Source organism: Semicossyphus pulcher, unplaced genomic scaffold (assembly GCF_022749685.1).
Source record: "Semicossyphus pulcher isolate SPU_LCO1_2020_fin unplaced genomic scaffold, fSemPul1.0.p SCAF_10, whole genome shotgun sequence".
NCBI lineage: Eukaryota > Metazoa > Chordata > Actinopteri > Labriformes > Labridae > Semicossyphus > Semicossyphus pulcher.
Window position 1 is genome coordinate 21,529,223 of NW_027211604.1, and position 18,893 is coordinate 21,548,115.

The 18,893-nt window shown below is 39.4% G+C and overlaps 2 protein-coding genes across 6 annotated transcripts in view; both read left to right on the plus strand.

Moving 5' to 3' along the window:
- Positions 1–13,934, plus strand: part of clip2 (CAP-GLY domain containing linker protein 2) — a 52,876-nt gene extending 38,942 nt beyond the window's left edge. For 2 of the 3 annotated variants that reach the window (XM_069673376.1, XM_069673392.1), the window contains 6 exons: positions 2,871–2,954; positions 5,008–5,164; positions 9,486–9,645; positions 11,115–11,303; positions 11,420–11,483; positions 11,571–13,934. In XM_069673376.1, the coding sequence (XP_069529477.1) occupies positions 2,871–2,954; positions 5,008–5,164; positions 9,486–9,645; positions 11,115–11,303; positions 11,420–11,483; positions 11,571–11,587 (671 nt within the window). In that variant the 3' untranslated portion in view covers positions 11,588–13,934. The remainder of the gene's footprint in view (positions 1–2,870; positions 2,955–5,007; positions 5,165–9,485; positions 9,646–11,114; positions 11,304–11,419; positions 11,484–11,570) is intronic. The other variant, XM_069673384.1, reaches the window with a different exon arrangement.
- Positions 13,935–15,479: 1,545 nt separating this feature from the next.
- Positions 15,480–18,893, plus strand: part of gtf2ird1 (GTF2I repeat domain containing 1) — a 32,524-nt gene continuing 29,110 nt past the window's right edge. For all 3 annotated transcript variants that reach the window (XM_069670650.1, XM_069670639.1, XM_069670648.1), the window contains exon 1: positions 15,480–15,815. The gene's annotated coding sequence lies outside the window, so the exon portion shown is untranslated. The remainder of the gene's footprint in view (positions 15,816–18,893) is intronic.

Consider the following 18,893-nt stretch of genomic DNA (forward strand, 5'->3'; position numbering starts at 1 on the left):
GGGTTTCGCCCATTCTACATTCCTACAACACCCAGCATGCATTGCGTCCCTCCCTCTGATAGGAACGGTCCAGCGAGAGATGCTGGAGTGAAACACTACCGTTTTCCAGTCAAGGAATTTATTCCCTGCAGGCAATGCGTCAGAGCGGTACAGAATCCGAAATATGACGAGAATATTCCAGTGGATCGTCTAAATAGTCTTCAGGTCTGCAGTCTACATTTCAAACCTGACCTTTTTCAACGAGACATGACATCAGAGGTGGGCGTCCTAGATTGAGGAAGTGTAGTTTAGCAAGCTCCCTGGCCAGACTATGTAAAATGCGCCATCCTGCGGAGGTTTTCCAGGGCCCATTGGAGAAGCAGATAGCGCCCTCCAAAGACACAGAGCGCAATAGCATTTTTTTCCTACCATAATGGCATTAGCAATAGCATGATAGGTCTGAGGTTGAAAATCGCTGAACTGGCCCATTAAGTAATAAATTTACACTTCATTTGCGAACTTTTTTGTTGAATCCATACAAAACAGAAGACTAGAAGTTGCTCTTTAAAGGGGTTGTTTTGGACTATTTGTCAGCCAAGCACAAATAACTTTGGTTATCATTACAGCACAAGTTCAACACTTTGGGAAATAAGCTTATTCGCTTTCCAGCTCGCTTTCTAAAGACCAAGAACAGGGTCTAAAATTAAGTTTCTCTTCATGTTAAGTTCCTTGAAGATAGTTAGCGGATGAGGGACTAACAATTAAACAAAACCAAGGGAAAAAGGAGGAAAGAACAATGTATAAGCGATTTAAAGGAATTTATTTACAAACTAAGGAAAATATGATTTAATCACAACTGAAAACAAGCTTCTATCACTAAAACAAACAAATCTTATCTTAAAAGTCTAAACACTAGTTAAGGAAGAAACGACCTCCTTCCACTGAAGGAGTAAGCACTAGTGCAATGACGATAGACACACACTCAGCCAGATGGCCCACTGGCACTGGCTGCCTCCTCTCTCCTGCTCTTCATACTCTTCTTGATTGGCAAGTTGGCACAGGTGCGCTTAATCAGCTGCTGCACCAAGGTGAGAGCAGCACCTGAGGAGCACACAGGAGAGAGACAGAAACACAGGACACACCACCACGGCACGTAACACTTCACCTGCCACTGTGCAAGGCCACTCATATTTTGTCTGCCAATTCTAAATCGGGCTAGTAGTACCCGACGGCAGAATTATGGAATATTTAATATAACCTTGATCCCTGAATATTCTTAACTTGAGAATTATTTTATTCTTTTATATTTATTCCTATAAATCTGTCTACAATTGTGGCGGGCGGCCTGATTTCTTTACCAACAGCTTACATGTACCCTGTATTCAGTAGGTGGAAGGGGCTTTTTTCATTCCCTGACACCACTCTCATACCTGTCTGTATAATTATAAAGCTACAGCCAGAAAACCGGTTAGTTCAGCTTAGCTTAAAACTAGGACTGGAAGCAGGGGAAAAGGGTTAACCTGGTTCTGTCCAAATCTAACAATATCAATCTACCTGCACCTCTTAGGGGTTCTCTCCTGTTTCTTATCTCTTTTGGCAAAGAAAAAGGTCCATGCATAACCCCTTTGAAACAGCATGTTATTGTTTTTACTCTCATTTTGAATGAATAAACACAAGATACAAGAAGTTAATCAACAAGCAGGAGAGAGAAACTGCATTTCCCGGAATATCAAAAGTATTCCTTTTGAAGAAACAAAACAATAATTGGGACTGTAACAATAATAGGGGGTGGGTGTGTCCGGCAGCTCAGTGACATCCCCTCCCCTGGCCAGAGAAAAATGGAGAGCGACACAGAGTCACAAGGCACAGATGCCACAAAGGGCTCTTTTGAGGTGGAGTACTTCTGCCCTCCAGAGTCCCCTGAAGAGCACTTTAGTGTGGTGGAGGACCATGGTGGTCCCGAGCCCTATCAATTAACGCCTGAAGCCAGAGCCAAGGCAAAAGCAAGTGCGCATGCACCGACCGCGTGTGCAGCCTGTTACTGTTATTTCTGATTCTGAAGAGAGAATGGGCAGAGTCTCTGAGTGGTCACGTAACATTAGTTTGAAGGCTAATGTACAGTGTGCTAGCAAAAATTGTGTAAACTCTAGTGAATGATGTGTCTCGATCAAGATAAAATTGAGACTTCTCAAAGACGAGGGCCCGGGGGTCGTGTCTACGTCACCATCGGCTGGCGAGGTCCAGGGCTGATTTGAAACAGTAGATGGTGTGTTGAGCCATTTCCAACCCATGATATTCAGATTTTTATAAATTTGGTAAGAATTGTCAATATTAACAGCAGCATTGATGTGTTTCATCACAGTTCAGCAATATAATTTAGAGTTCCAAAAACACAAGTGTGCAGTTAGTCTTTAAGGCTGTCCACTTGTGATCCGATCACGAAAACCACATGTTGATACCAGGTGTGATCAGGGTCATAGTTACATACTGGAAAGCATCCAGAGAGAGAGTATGCAGTATACAGTTTCTACCAATAAAGAGCAGTTCTCATTGTTCTAGTCTTTTAGGAAAATAAAGTTGGTTTCCTGACCAGCAGTCTTAGCATCGGAATAAAGACCCACAAGCTTCTACATCTACTCCTTTTTTCATGCTAAACATAATGTTAATTGCCTAATGGCTAAAATCACCAACACAATCCCTCCTCCCTTAGCTCTAAAGTAAATCTTTCCACCAAGTATAAGATTTGTTACGGATACCTACAGTAACATCAGGAGATGTAGCTTTTAACCTACTGCTTGCACCTTCCAGACTTTGATGAATGTGCCCCAGCTTCTGCCTCAATGCACTTAATTCTGGTTCCTTGAACTCTGACAGTTTTTGTCTCTTTTCAGAAACAATGGAGAAGTTGTTGAAAAGGGAAAAAGAGGTCTCGACTCTCACGTCCCAGGTCGAAGCGCTCAAATCCCAGATCGGAGGTAAATGCCATTTTCCAAACGGGTCCAGGAGCAGTCCACGACCTTTTCACAGCTCTCTTATCTCTCGTCTCTGTAAACAGATCATGCCTTTTCACACGCAGAAACAGTGCAAATACAAACAAGTATTTTTCTGAAGGGAATTTAGGGGTCACATTTTACTCACTATATTAAAAGAAAGATACGTTTTCTATTAGCTAAAGCCTTTCCCGCCCATCAGTCAATATGGGTTTTAGTTCAGAGGAAATGTGACATCTGTCCTCATTACTGTCATCCAGTCTCTCTTTGTACACCTGTGTGATGCCCCCGTATGTGTCCTGTCTGCAGACTTCACTTAAGTTTCCGTCAGTCATGCCGAGTTCACCACGAGGTGGATTGTGTTCCTTCTTTGATCATCGCTGCAAAATCTGTCGACAGGCTGTCTTTGAAAACTTGAAGTTCCATCACATCAAAAAGACCTAAAACACACTTCACATGGGTCAGATCACACTTTGAAGAAGAGATGAATCATTTAAATAGAGAGATGAACAACATGAGACACAGATTGAAGAAAAGTTTCATTACTTTACCATGTGACTAGTTTTTAATTAAATTACATTTAAGTGTATATTTATATTTACCAACTACTGACCTGTCAGCGTCAAATTGGGGGTCTCTTCCTCCGAAACCTACAGCCCTTACAAAGTTTAGTGGATGTTTCCTTAAGTTATTCTTTTTAGAAGTAACTTTAAACTATAGAGACTTATAAATCTGTGAACCAATCCTTTGAAGTTTTACCGGAAAAACAATTTTCAGTTTTTGTGCACTAAAGGCTTCAACCAGAAGTACCTGCAACTGTTAGTCCTCGGAGCTACTTTTCACGCAACTAAACGGTCCCTTCAGCCTTTTGTTGTCTGTCTAGAATAATGTCCCCAGAACCTTTTTTACACCCTTGTCGGTTTGGAAAGTCCCGTCGTCTCGTGTTGACTTTTTGTCAAAGAAAAGCTTTCAAACTAGTTGTGATGTCGCAAAGTCCTGCTTGTACACACATGGCTCAAAGGGAAATATAGGGTGAGTTCAGAGAATCTTTCTCCATTCAAAAGATTAATATGAAAACCACCCTCTCGACAGACAGACACTTTATTGATCCCGAGGGAAATTTAGGCATCCAGTAGCTTACAAGACATATCGCATCACACATCTGTCACCCCCCACTTAAGCCTTCAAGAAAATAATAAAACTAGAGACGAATAAAAATAATAGCTATTAAAATTACAACTACACACTGCAACATTGAGTAGTGGCTGAATGGAGATTTTTAACATGATGAGCAGAGTTAGTGCAAAAACAGTTTGGTGAAAAAGTGCATAAAGATTTATAACCATTAATAAGTGAGCGTTAAAGTGTCATGCTTGAATCCTGGGAATAGAATTCTAGTGTCATAATATAAATATATTTGTGTATATTTTTAACGGTGTAAAAAAAGAGTTACTGAATGTTTTAGTGCACAGCATAACATAGCCGTGATCATATTTAATGATATGTGATTTCACAAATTACCTTATATTGTATTATAAAACCATTATTAAATAATTATTCAAATGGACGGAGGATTCATAGGTGGAATGTAAAAACTTTTATTAATGTAACAGAGAGATTTTTAGCTTCAAAGTTAAATCATGACTTTGGAAATACAACAAGTTCTTCACTCTATGTCCGAACACAAGTTCCTCCAGAGCTCTCAACCAAACCTGGTGGCCTTCATCAGCAGATAGAGATGGGTCAGTTATCATGTGAAGAAGAAGAATTTATAAGTAAATAAGTACCCCATTAATAAATGTTTTTATGTAAACACTTAATGTAACAAATAAAATAATTATAGAGGATTTCTGACTGATTTTAAACACCCTATTTAATGCTGCAGGAGTTTAAGATGTTTACAGACACACTTTTACACGCCCTTAAATATGTTTACAACTATATTATATAGTCTTATCAACGATCTATTGGGTGTTTATATTATAGTAACATTATAATTGCATAATACATAGGAAAAATGTCTCTCCTTTTTCACCAGCACTGGAGACTAAAGTGCGCTCAGGGGAGAAGAAAGCTGAAGCCCTGGCCAGAGAGAAGATGCGAGTGGAGTCCGAGCTGGAGTCCATGACCAAAAAGTCCCATGATGCCTCTGGGCAGCTGGTCCACATCAGCCAGGAGCTGCTGAAGAAAGAAAGGTACGGCGACGTGGTTTATTGATTTTACAATCTGCCTCGGCACTTGCAGGGAGTGAAAAATTATATCCATGTGCATTCAGACACGACGCAGTAAAATACATCATATTATCAATTTGATAATGGACATGTACTTGGAAGCCACAGTTAGAGTATTGATTTGATTGTATGTATTGTCAACTCGAACCATATTATTTGAATCACACTATTTCATTTTGTAATGTTTCATCTGGATAAATCTATATTGCTTATTAGCCACGCCAGGAGTCGCATTACAATCAGCAGCATCTACAACAAGAGCTTTTATTTCCTGCTGCTCCCACCGGTGCGGTTAATAATAAGACTCTTTCTGTTGAGCTGTTCTTTTAAGAGTTGTTCTCTTAGCTGTTTAAAAACCAGCGTTTGTTGCAGTTAAACTTGTGAGTATCATTTCACCATCCAGCTGAGGTATTAATGAGGATGCAGGCAATATTTACTCACTTCCCTTTAATTTAAAACTTTGTTGTCCCACAGGAGAAATATGCTCGGAATAAGAAGTAAAAACACATAATAAAACGTATTGTAGAAGAAAAACCAATTAACTTCATAAACATATTCAGCCCGATGAGCTCAACATGCTGCATGAAGAAGAAGAAGAAGCCTCAAGCATCACAGCAGGAAAATGGTGTAAACTCCAGAACACCTTTACGATTATCCTCTTACACTGTTCATGTGTTATTACTTATTAATAGCATTGAACCGTAGACCCCAACAGCCCCTTAGTATTATACTAATGTTTTGTAAGGAAAAAATCTTAGTGGGACATTAAATATCCCGAATTTCCCCCCTGGGGAGCAATAAAGGATTAAAAAACGACACTTCTGTTTGATTTATACAATACTTATAACTGAGAAATACGTATAATAAGGGACTTTAGGAATATTTTATAGGTGTAAGAAATTAAAGAAATAGTTGTACAGAAATGTGAGTTTAGTTTCAGAACTTGTGGATATCTTTTTATGCTTCTATACTTTCCTGATGCTTTGGAGGTAGAAGAACACGGTTGGTGGTTCAATCCCCATTTTCTCCTGTAAACATTTCAAAGTGTCTTTGAGCAAGACGCTGAAATTATTCCTTATAGTCATAGCTCGCTGCAATTAGTGTCTGAATGCATGTCAATTAACGTCTACATTTGGCTCCGGTTGTAACTCTTGATTTTCCTCGCTGACGGTCGCTTTCCTTTTTAGACTGTTTGCTTCATCTGAGCGTCCAATTTGTTTCTTTTTCTTTGGATTTTCACTGATTTTTGAAGTTGTATCTGTAGTCTTGGAGCTCTGCTGTTAACCTGAAAAGAGACCATTTAAGTCCTGTCTCAGCTGCTCTGCCCGGGCATCCTCTAACATTTTAATTGTATTTTAAGGTGTTACTATTTGTAGACAAAGCCTTTAGTGGGCTTGGAACAAGCTACATTGCTAACCCTCTTGTTAAATACTTGTCTCCAAGAACACTGTGATCAACTGCAGATAGTTTATTAGAGGTTACCATTAACAAAACTTATCTTTTCACTTAAGCTAGATATAACTTTACTGATACAGGCTTTACCTTACCTTTACACTACACATATTTTAAAAAATCCTTTATTTTACTTAATTCCTGTGACTACTCCAGTTTAAACTTTATCATTTTAATTATTCAGTGAATTTTATTTTCCATCTTATGCATGTTTTTTTCTTATTTTACTATTAAGTTGATTTGACATATTATTTCTATTAATATGGCTCTCAATCTTTGTTCTTCGGTACTCTGTCTTTTTTCATGTGATGAATTCATAACGTATAATTTCCGTGTATTTATGTAAAGCACTTGAAGCTGCATTTCTTGTATAAAAAGTGCTCCACAAATAGCATACTGAAGCACATAGAGCCTCTGGTCTTTGCAGGCCTATTATGTGGGTCCAGATTTTTTCCTCTTGAGGAAAACATCTGATTGTATTAACAGTTGTTATTGGCTGTCTAACATCGTGCAGTTCTTACATTATTGATGGTTATGATGTTACTAAAGGCTTAAAGGCAGTAAACGTAAGTGCCTCTGGTGATGGCAGACTTTGTTCTGTGCATTATATCTGCAGCAATTATTGTTGCATGCAATAAAAGTATATAGCATCCATTGGAGAATCAGTGAGCTAGTGTTATTGGATGGGAATATCATTAGCTGCAGTCCGAGACAGGCTTTTAGAAGATACCACTGCACCTTTGGCTCAAGAAAATGTACTTTGAACTTTGATGGAAATGTTAGTCTTTGGAAGTTGACAGGCATAAATTTAGATACAAACTATGATAATAAGTCTAGTATAAATATGCAAATACCATCAGCAAAATGAGTTGTACAGAAGTAAAAAACATGGCGGCCACTGAAGGTAGTGTTTACAGTTTCACTTAATGTGCAGTGGAGGCCACTCCTGGTACTCCGGATTCCTCCCACAGTCCAAAGACATGCTCGTTAGGTTCATCGGTGACTCTTAAATCGCCGGTATGAATGTGAGTATGAAAGGTTGTCTGTCTCTATGTGTCAGCCCTGTGATTGACTGGCGACCAGTCCAGGGTGTACCCCGCCTCTCGCCCAATGACAGCTGGGATAGGCTCCAGCCCCCCTGCAACCCTGAACAAAATAAGCAGTATAGATAATGGATGGATGAACTGTGGCTTTTTGTGGAGCGATGGCTGCAACGTTTGTATGGAGGTTTGCCTGGATGCAGAAAAAGCTAGGAGTTAGGGTATGGAGACGTGAGTGGCTTCAGATTTCATCCAAAACGTGCAGAGTTGTGGCTGTTCAGACTGAGGTTGTGCTGCAAATAATAAAACATGTATCTAAATTGAGAAGACATAAGAAACTGGCTAAATGTGGAATCTTAAAGATTAGGATCCATGTCACATGTGAGATAAAAGAAAGCCTAAGTTTTGTCCTTTTTTCCTGTGGCGTGGTAGGAAACAGCAGAGGATGAGGAATAATACATTATCAGTGAGTTGCAGGGCTTTGCTTTAATAATGAAAATCAAACAACCAATTTGTCGATTTTCAACCTCAGTCCTATCATGCTATTATGGGGAGCTAATGCCATGATGGTTGAAGAAAAATGCAATATTGCTCTGTGCCTTTGGAGGACGCTATCTGCTTCTCCAATGGGCCCTGGAAAACCTCCGCCAGACTACGTAAAACGTGTCATCTGGTGGAGGCCAGGGAGCTCGCCAAACTAAACTTCCTCAATCTAGGACGCCCGCCTCCAATGTCATCTCTCGTTCAAAATTGTAAAGTTTAAAATGTAGACTGCAGACCTGAAGATTTTAGACGATCCACCGGTATATTCTCGTCGTATTTCGGATTCTGTACCGCTCTGAGCCATTGCCTGCAGTGATCAATGTCCTTGACTGGAAAACGGTAGCCTAGTATGTCACTCCAGTGACTCTCACTGGGCCGTTCCTTTCAGAGGGAGGGGCGCAAAGCATGCTGGGTGTTGTAGGAATGTAGAATGGGCGAAACCACGAGCTGTTTGTACAACTTTCTCCACAGCTATGGCGCCAATTTCAAATATTGCTTCTATCCATTACAGAGAACACCAGCTTTGACTGACAGTGGCTTTTTCCAGGGGAGAATTGCTCCTTTAAACTTGCAGTAAATACTTTTTTGTCCACTTTGCGGGCAGAAGAAACGAGCTGTAAACACAACATTGACATATTATCACCTCATAACCGTGTCAGTTAACTTTTTTAGGATGCTTTTTCACACATCCTACATCCATATCCCATCACACACATAATCATCTATAAAATATACGAATCTGGATTCAAGCAGCTTTCAAATAGGCTCCAACAAGTCCAGCACAAAGAAGGCCAGATGTTAAACTAGCTAAGCCCCTGGGTAACATGTGGTGTCTTGTTCATAGAAAACTTATTTGCAGGCACACAGCCAAATAGAAGTTTAAGATAGTTTGACTGTGTTTAGGGGAATCAAGTATCCAGTTTGACACATCCAGAGATGAGTCCGCCTCCACATCCCCATTGGCCACACTGGCAAACACAATGCTCATATAATGTGTTCCTAAGCTTTTAAATGTTAATGACCTTTGTGCAAGGTCTGAGCAGGTGTACCGCTAGTATAATTCTTGACGGCTAAATTGCATCTCTTCTCTATCATTATTGCACTTCTGAGCGTTGAAGTTCACAGCAAGTCAAGGCTGTCCTGCAGGCCTGGGATGCACTTGTGGAAAATGTGTTCTATATTTTTCAGTATTACAAAACAACATTGAAAATTTGTTTCTGTGCTATTCCGATGTTTTTGTTTTGTTCAAGGAGTCTGAATGAACTGAGGGTGTTACTCCTGGAATCGCATCGCCACTCACGGGACCTGGAGAAGGACCTGAACCGAGAGGTGCACAAGGCCGAGTGGAAGGTCAAAGAGCAGAAGCTCCAGGATGACATCAAGACCCTGCGCGAAAAACTGCTTCTGCTGGTGAGGGCTGAGGGCGGACTTTGTGATGATGAGCTAACACTGCTTCAGGGTTGAATCAATCCCAAGAGTTAATCATTATTTAGTTTAGAAACATTACTCTTTTTTTCTTGCTGTCACCCCAGAAATGTATTATTTGCTCAGCAAGGGGAGATTTTAGCAAATACATTGGTTTGGAAACAAGAAAATGTGCATTGATCACTGGACACAGGCAACATTCAGCTATGGACATTTTCTCTATTCACTCACACATGGTTGGAAGGGAAGGTCAACATTTTGGGAAGTTCATTTAAGGCTAAACTGAGCAATGCCTCCTGGAATTAGCTCCCTATTGATAAACAAAGAGTTACATCAATCTTCTTATCCAACCCTAACTCCAAAAACACTGGATTGTACATTTACCACAATGAGCTGTCCGCCTGACAGGCGCCCATGTCTTTCAAACTTCACACTTATAATCTGAAATGTGCGCTGCATTTTAAACTGAGAGGTCCTAACCATGTTGAAAATAATGATGTAAAATGTTCCTTTAAAAACTTAATCTAGACAGTTATTAGAGTATTATGTTTGCAGAAATAAACACAATTTCTGTCATTGTCTCCTGAGCTAAAATTTAGGCGCCAAACTAAACTGGAATGAGCCCTTATTCAGGCTAAAGTAGGGAGTATACAGTGTTAAAGGGCCAGTTCGCCAATTGTCATTCATTATGGGGAGCTAATGCCATTATGGTAGGAAAAAATGCAATTTCTCTCTGTGCCTTTGGAGGACGCTATGCGCTTCTCCAATGGGACCTGGAAAACCTCTGCCAGACAATGTAAAACGCGTCATCTGGCGGAGGCCAGGGAGCTTGCTTAACTACACTTCCTCAATGTAGGACGCCCGCCTCCGATGTCATGCCTCATTCAAAATCGTCAGGTTTCGAAATGTAGACGGCAGACCTGGAGATTTTTTAGACGATCCACCGGTATATTCTCGTCATATTTCGGATTCTGTACTGATTCATTGCCTTTCACTCCAGCGTCTCTCACTGGCCCGTTCCTTTCAGAGGGAGGGGCACAGTGCAAGCTGGGTGTTGTAGGAATGTAGAATGGGCAAAACCTTGAGCTGTTTGTAGAACTATTATTTCACAGCTGCTTTGACTGACAGTGGCATTTTCCAGGGGAGAATTGCTCCTTTAAGATCAACTGTAACTGTAACCATGACTATACCAAAGTAATGCTCACATGTTTATCAGTTCTTGTTCATACTGACTGCTGTGAGAGCAGCTGTTGGTTTATTGTAGAGTCTGTGCCAACAGACAGAACCCTGAGGAGACTGTTTAAGAATAGGCCTTTAAAATATGAAAATGTGTTCTTTATATGTTAATAGTGCATAATGTGTTTTTTACCAGATGTTGATCATATGAACCGTCCCATAATAGCAGTTTAACAGCAGGCATTGGCTATTATCCTCATGCCGTGTGTGTATTTCAGGGTCGTGAACGGTCTTCACCAGACCACCGGCGGTACTCCATGCTGGACCCCTCGGCCCTGGACTCGGAGGTGAGCCGCCTCCGCCAGCGTCTGTTCAACACGGAGGACGCCCTGAGGAACGCCTTGGAACACAACCAGCAAGTCGACCAGCTGGTGCAGGCCATGCGCAGGCATCCGGAGAAAAGCCCGGTAATTGCGGGGAAACTTTCACAGATACTACTAGTAAAGGCATGAAAAATGATTTAGCCACAAACTGTGGCTGTATTAATTTCTCTAACAGTACATTTGGTATCTGTGTTTTTCAGGCGCATGGTGCAAATTCAGCCAATGGGATTCATCATCAGGAGGCGGACAGCACTCGAGATGTTGGTATACTTTCTTTGTATTTTACACTATTATTAATGTGATGATATAAAAGATGCATTTCAGTGAGACTTCTTATTTTGGGCTTTTCAGGACCAACACTGATATGAGCAGAAGAGATCAGACTGAACTGGGACACGCAGACTCGTCCGACGTTTCTCCTGCTCCTGCATCGGACGCCTGACGAACATTTCAGTTTACAGTTAAAACCAAAACGGCGAATCTCTATCTCGAGTGAATTTATGTGTCGATGCAGAACGCACCTATTAGCCAATCATGAAGACCGCTTAAAGTACTATAAAATATAAACAGGAAAATGGGACATGGACGTGAAGAGTTATTATGGGTACAGCTCCTGAGAACACACAGTATGGCAACTTTTGATGCTTTACATTAGTTAGAAAGTTTGAATCTACAAGTTGCCGGGAACTCTGTGACAATTCTGAATTTTAACCCGAAAGGCAAAAACGGCTGACGGACAACGATGTGAAGAAGTGAAGAACTGGGTCTCAGTCACTTTGTTTGTTTTTATTTATTACTTTTTTTTTTTGCTCCTCAGCTTTGTTATAATCCTCTATGGGTGAGCTGTTTGGCCAGTGATACTCAGAGCACCCTTCAAGGATGACACTGGCTATTCTTTAAAGGAGTTTGGCTTATTTGTCACCTTAATTAATACCTAATAGGAGAATTGGTCACACAGTCGTTACAACTAGGTTTGTCCAGGGCTCATGTTCCTGCTTTATGGTACAATATGATAAGAAATAGTGGGCGAGTTGCATTCAAATGGACCCTTGAAAGTAATTTTACACTCATTTGAATATGAAACACAGAAGTGGCTGGCGAAGTAGCTGTAATAAAGTTTTTGTTTCATCCTTCCTGGTTGTCTCGGTTTAATCCATTTGCGTTATACTGGATTCCAACGGTGGACAGTTTTAAAAAATTGCAGCGCATCCACAAACCTTTTACACCACTTAAAAAGGATCCACTTTTCCAGTCTTCATCCATGTGTATGTTCCCAACCCATGTTTTTTTCACTGAAGCACAGCAAAATATTTCTGGTGTCTCATGCTGTGTTCGAAATCGGATACTATATACTACATGCTGCATACTGCGTTCGGCGGTAGTATGTAGTACGGAGCTGTTCCCATTTATTTTGCAAATCAGTACGTACTGCTAATATATTATGGCATTTCGAACACAGCATGGGAACTTTTTTTACCCAATACTCTTATATAATGGCAACTAGTCAAGGTCTGCATTACATTTTTAGCTTAAAGCTCCTCTTTGCTGGTTTTGTCCTGTACATGTTTAAGTGGTGTTTTTAACAAAAAAATCGTATCCTGCTTTCTTTCTTACAGTATTATGCATCACTCGCTTCAATTTTTTTGCCATGGAAAATGTAAACAAAGGCAGCATGCCATAAATCATTTTGTCTGACACCTACCCATTTCAGTACGTTTTATGCTTTAAGTATATGTTGCTCAAGTATCATGAGAAATCATTTAAAGCAGTAGTTAAACAAGTGACTATAACTATGTTTGAGGTTTTAGTAGCAACAAATCACACAAGCAAATACTTAAGTGCCCATAACATAACATAATTAGACCATTTAGCAACTGCTTACCATAATGTAGTCCTAAATAATCTAGCTTTTAAAATGATTTCATCCACCAGTTCTCTCTTCAGGTGTTGGGTAAGGTGACTTAGACCAAACTCCTTTTAAAAAATAGTCATTTTTTTAGCCGTTGCACATCTGTGGACTCCCTGCCGGGTGTCAAGATTAATATGAATGATCCTTGGAGGGAGGGCGAAGCGTAATCAGCTCTGAGTCATGTTACTGTGTGTTTATAGACTGAATATAGTGATTTATTCCAGACTTTTCTTTTAAACTGTCTGACCCTGTACCAATATACTTCTTATTCTGTGTCAGCTGTTTTATTCAAGGTGGACCATGTATCAGAGCAGACTCCATTCATACAGTAGTATTAATTAATTACATATGGTACATGATAGCAGCCCTATTTGAGCCCATTTTGATGCTGTATTTGAATGTCCCGTTGATTACATTTCTGACCTTTTTAAAGCTACTGAAGGGCTGTCACAGGAGCTAAAACCCAAACAATGGATGTAAGATGTCACACTCAACACCTAGATTTCATTTGCGTAAAGAATTTATACTGCAAGTCTTCCAAATATTGTTTTATCCATGTGTCAACTAAACACAGACATCCTGTTTGCAGTTGCTTTTGCTTCACAGGGGACATTACACAGAGGTGAACGGCGTGGAAATCCCGGGTCTCCCGAGCAAAACATGCAGGGCAGGCGCTGGTCAGCTAAGATAAAGCCTAAATTTTCCATTGGATATTGTACATGGCCTTTTCAGCTGGAGGGTTCATACCCTTTGGATTATTGCTGCAATGGTTTCGGAGATTGAGTCATTAAATATTAACAATGTTGGCAAGGGCTGCTGGTGTTTTATTTCACTCTCTTTCATACTTTTCTCACTTCTCTACGTTTGTTTTTGAGGGCAAAAGCACAGAAGATAAATATGTGTCTGCCACTTAGGTGGTTTTTGGGAAATTCTGCAAGCAGCCATAATTTATTCTTTCCTCAGCCACACTCACACACAAGCAGAAGATGAAATAAACCCGGTTGTAAATCCTACAATCATCTCAGGCAAATATTTGGCGGGTGCCGACCAGAAGAGGAGAGAGAGCGGTTCATTTATGTGGAAAAGGGGAAACAAGGTCCTTGATGGCGAAGATGAAACATCCAGACGTGGCATGTTTACTTACAATCTCTGGATTTCTAACCTTTAGATATATCACTTTTACTTGTTGCCGTTGGGAAATGTCAGGTCTTACCCACACATCCCAGTTTCTTTGCCAGAGGGCAGATTTGTTATGTTGCTGACATTTGAAAAAATAAGTGATTTTGACTATTTTGCAGAAGGGAGGATAAAATACAGCATATGTGAAGCACAGACAGAATGCTTAAAAATCATAGTTTAAGTTCATATCTGAAGGTGTTTAGGGGTTAAATTAGGGGCTAGATTAGTTACAGTGGTAAAGTGGAGTAGCCTATACATGTTTTATGATTATTATAAATGGTGTCTCACTATGTTATTAAAGCCCAATTATTTGTTCCCTCCCAACAGCATATGAACTTTACCCTATTTTAACTATTTTTAGCCATGACAAGTGCTGTGGCATAGCTGTAATGGCCAGAAGATCCATGCACTCGCTATATATTCACTTTGGATAAATCCTACAAATAATCTGGATACCGTGCAGCACATCAAATCACCTTCTTGCAGGATTTGTTAAAGCTACTGTGAGGAACTTTTCTGTTTGTGTTGATTTTGGCGCCCACTGTGGACAAAGCCAGACCTCTTATCATTTTGCTGATTTTGTCCTGTAAATGCTTAAATGTATTTTTTTTTTTTACCAAAAAATCTCAGCCTTTTTTCTTTAACAGTCATATGAATGTGTCAACTCCCCAGGTCCATCAGATATCTATATATTATTTTATGATGTCATCATGCCTGATATATTCACATAATGAAACTTTTTAAAGTGTACCAGGTTAAAGTGGAGCTACATTTAACTAATTTATATTCAATTTAACCTGATACTGAGGAGTTGACTTGATTCTCTACATTTTGACTCTATTCGACATTTTTTTTTTAACTTTATTGTCAGCATTGTTTTTGGATTGTATTCTCTACATTTCGACTTTAATCTCGAAATGCAAAACAAAACCAAAAAAAAGTGTTTTCTTTTTTCTTAATGTGGCCCTAATACTCCTCTTTTGTAGGTCATATAGGTCCTCACAGGAGCTTCAAAGCAAAACTAACAGTGTGAAGTTGCAGCCAGCTGGCAGACTGATTTCAACAGTCACAGTCCTAATATAAGAAAAATTGCACTCAGAATATTTCCTTTCCATGTAAATTGTGTTCCCTGGAGGGTTTTTCCAGAGGTTCCTCCGTTAATCCTGTATGTAAATCGCAGCCAATAGATGCTGTTGTTGAGTTGGGCTGGGATTAGCAGGAGGCGAATGAGTTTCAATTTTACTGGATTACAGAACAAAGAAAGGGGAAAGGGACACCCTGCTCTGTTAAGGGAAAAAGAGAAATAAACTTGGATTAAATACCCAAATAATAGACTGTAAAACGTGCGATCGAGGTCGACATAGTGATGATCGGGATTACGATGTTTTAGCAGACGGTACGGCTGCATTGTGGATGTGAATTGTGAACGATTCTGATGGATTAAAACGGGGGAATAAACCTATTCCGGGATTGACAGCAGCAACAAGGCTATTTAATCGCTAATTAAGGTGAGATTTCGCTGTTTGTTTTTATATTAATGAACTATTATATTGTATGTTTGCACTGAGTGTGTTGATTTTTGCAACTGCACAATTAGAAATTACAGATTATAACCTAATTTCTGGGCTGGGGGAGGAGATGAAAGGAAAAGTGCTAATGCTAGCTAGCAGGACGGCTAAGGCTGTCGAGCAAACGAGTTTAACATTGCTAGTTAGCTAGCTAGCTGAACGTTGCTAAGATACCGTCAGCTAATTATCCGTTGATCAGTTAGACAGACGTTAAGAAAGGTTATCGTTAGTTAGCTGTAAATCAAACGAGAGGGACGCCTCCCTGTAACCTTGCGAGTGGACTGCTAGCCTGTGTTTATTATTAGGATTCAGTGCCTGTCTGCTGGCTAAATTACCTCCTCATAGGCTATATCGCTAACAATAATAAGGTTACTGAGCCAGAACAACAAAGACAGTCAGCTAAAGTGTTTACCAGGAAAGAAACACAACAGTAGAACTTGTAGAAAGCTTCAGCTAATAGCCTTTCTACAGTAATTACAGCCTTGTTACACTGTATCAAAGAGCTTAAACAATAGATACTGTAATCAGTTGGCTGACACCGTCTGTTAAAATAATGTGTACTTAAAGTATCATGGCAGGTTAAACAGACTTAATAAACTAAACGTGTTTGTTGTGCGCTGTTCTGAAGCTACAGAGCTGTTTTGTTCTCCTTTTGCTCTCTGCTGTCAGGTTGAAGTTGATAAAGTTATTTTTTGAAGCCGACTGGAATAAAACTTTGTCAGCTGTAACTAACTTGCGGATTCAATTCACAAGACTGGAAAGGTACCAGAAAGATTTGTACACACTCATTTCGCTTTCAAGAGCAGACCTTGACTTTATTTATTGCACTCAGGTGTCATATCCTGTGGTTTCAAGCCTTTTCTCCTGGATCCAGCTTTTTAAAGTAATTTCTCTCCACTGTGATGTGAATTTAATAGTGGTTCACTTTCAGGCACAGGAAGCTTTCAACACAACTCTACAGGTGCAATAATATCTCTTATATAAATGCAGTATTAATACAAATCTATTAAAAATGTGCAGTTTAATGTTCCCATGTTTGACTAAGACAGCTAAAATATATTCTTTGACCGATTATGTAATAGCTGTCCATATATCATAATGTCAAATGACCTGACACCACAGATATTTAAGTACTAATCAACTTTAATAACAGTTTAGAAACGTAATTAGGCCTAACACATTTATTAGTTAACTGTTATTTTAAATTTGTCATATTTTCAAGGTCTCCCTTGAAAAAGATTTAGTCACAAGGTGCTTCCTGGTAAAATAAAGGTAGAATTAAAAAAAAAAGATGATGAATTAATTAACAAAAACAAGGTTATGTGACTAAAATAACCTCTGATAAACCCACCAAATTGTTGGTAAAATAATCAAATATTGTCAAGCAAATATTTTACTTGCTAATTTTTGGTTATTTCAGTTGCAAGATTTTGACGAAGTTGCTCATTTTGCACCTATGATAACTCACATTAGGGCTGCAACTAATGTTATTTGTCACTGTCTAATATCTCTTGAATATCTCAATTAATAAATAAATTATACGGTCTATAAAATGTCTAAAAGTTAGTTTGTTATAGGAAGAAAGGAAGCAGAAAATATTCACATTTAAGAAGCTTGAAAAAGAGAATCTTGACTTTTCTCTATTGTGTACAGTTAATTTAGTTATTGACAAAATCAAGTAATCAACTCAGCTTTTATTTTACTAACTGTAAATGTCATAAACATCACCTAACAGTATGAAGCTTTAGCTATTGTAATCCTGTGTCGGAGGATTGAATGTTTAACTCCATATGTGTTAAGCAGATCTCTCTGGTCCTGTCTATGTTATTGAATCTTTCCTGGCAACAGTTAAAAATCATCAACAGCTGATGATGACACTCCCTAAAGGCCACAGCCTGAGGCACAGGGTTCAAACAAAGGGATTATGTTGTCGTTTGCTTTGATCATAAGTTAGATTTAGCTGATACACCACACCCTGACTTGCTGTACTGTACATCGTTGCAGGTATGTCTACAAGTAAATTGTTCTTTTTTTGCTTCCTTCTGTCTAGAAGTTGCCCATTAATCACTAAAATTCAAAATATATAGTGACGAAAACTAATACACATGATGACTTTTAGCAACCTAACAATTTTAGCATGCCCCAGACCTCTAAAAGATTTAACAAGGTTTTTACACACAACTTGTAGAGACCACATCTTATTGCTGTTACTTTTCCTGCACTTGTTAGGGAATAGAGAAGTTACACTTTCATCTAGCTTGCTGCAGAAAATTACAGCGCGAGTATAAGCCCGTTCGACATGGTTTACATTACATTTATTAACACTCAACACATCCTGTACCACTTATGATGATGACCTAAATCAACCTCAAAGTGCGGACAAAAACAAATAACACGTGTACTAATAGCATCATTAGCAACACAGACACTTACTCCACACGGTTTGTTGTGACTGAAACTGAATGTTTCTGCCAACGCTTAAAAGCAGTAAAAAGGTACCCTGTGGAGTTAATGTGTGAAGATCTCTTCAACAAAAAAGTGTTTCAGTGAAACTCACCAAAGGCACTTGAATGCATTTGTTGAATGTCGTTTCAAAAATTGCATAGGTTTTTCGTGGTGTCTTACTTCCACCTGTTACAGTGGAAGAGTGTGAAACTATGAGCAAAATGTGTGGTGTCTATAAACTGATATATTTAACGTCACATACCACAGTCGAATGGAGCCATGCTGCCTTTTGTTTCGGTTGATATAGTTTGTGAGCACACCTGATTTCAGCTCTGCCTAATTTCAACCTGAGCACGTGTCTAATTAGCGAGGCTCATTGAAAGCAGCTGTGCAGGTGTTCATGAAGAGTGTTAAAGTACCACTGGAAGTTTGTGGGAAACTATAAAAACCCTGTCAATCCACGTATCTGCAGTGGTGACCTTGCCACATTATGGTTTTTTAAAGGATCTAAAATTAAGATTTTACCTCCTTTAACTCATATTAAATTGAAAAGTGTATGACGTAGGGGTCGGG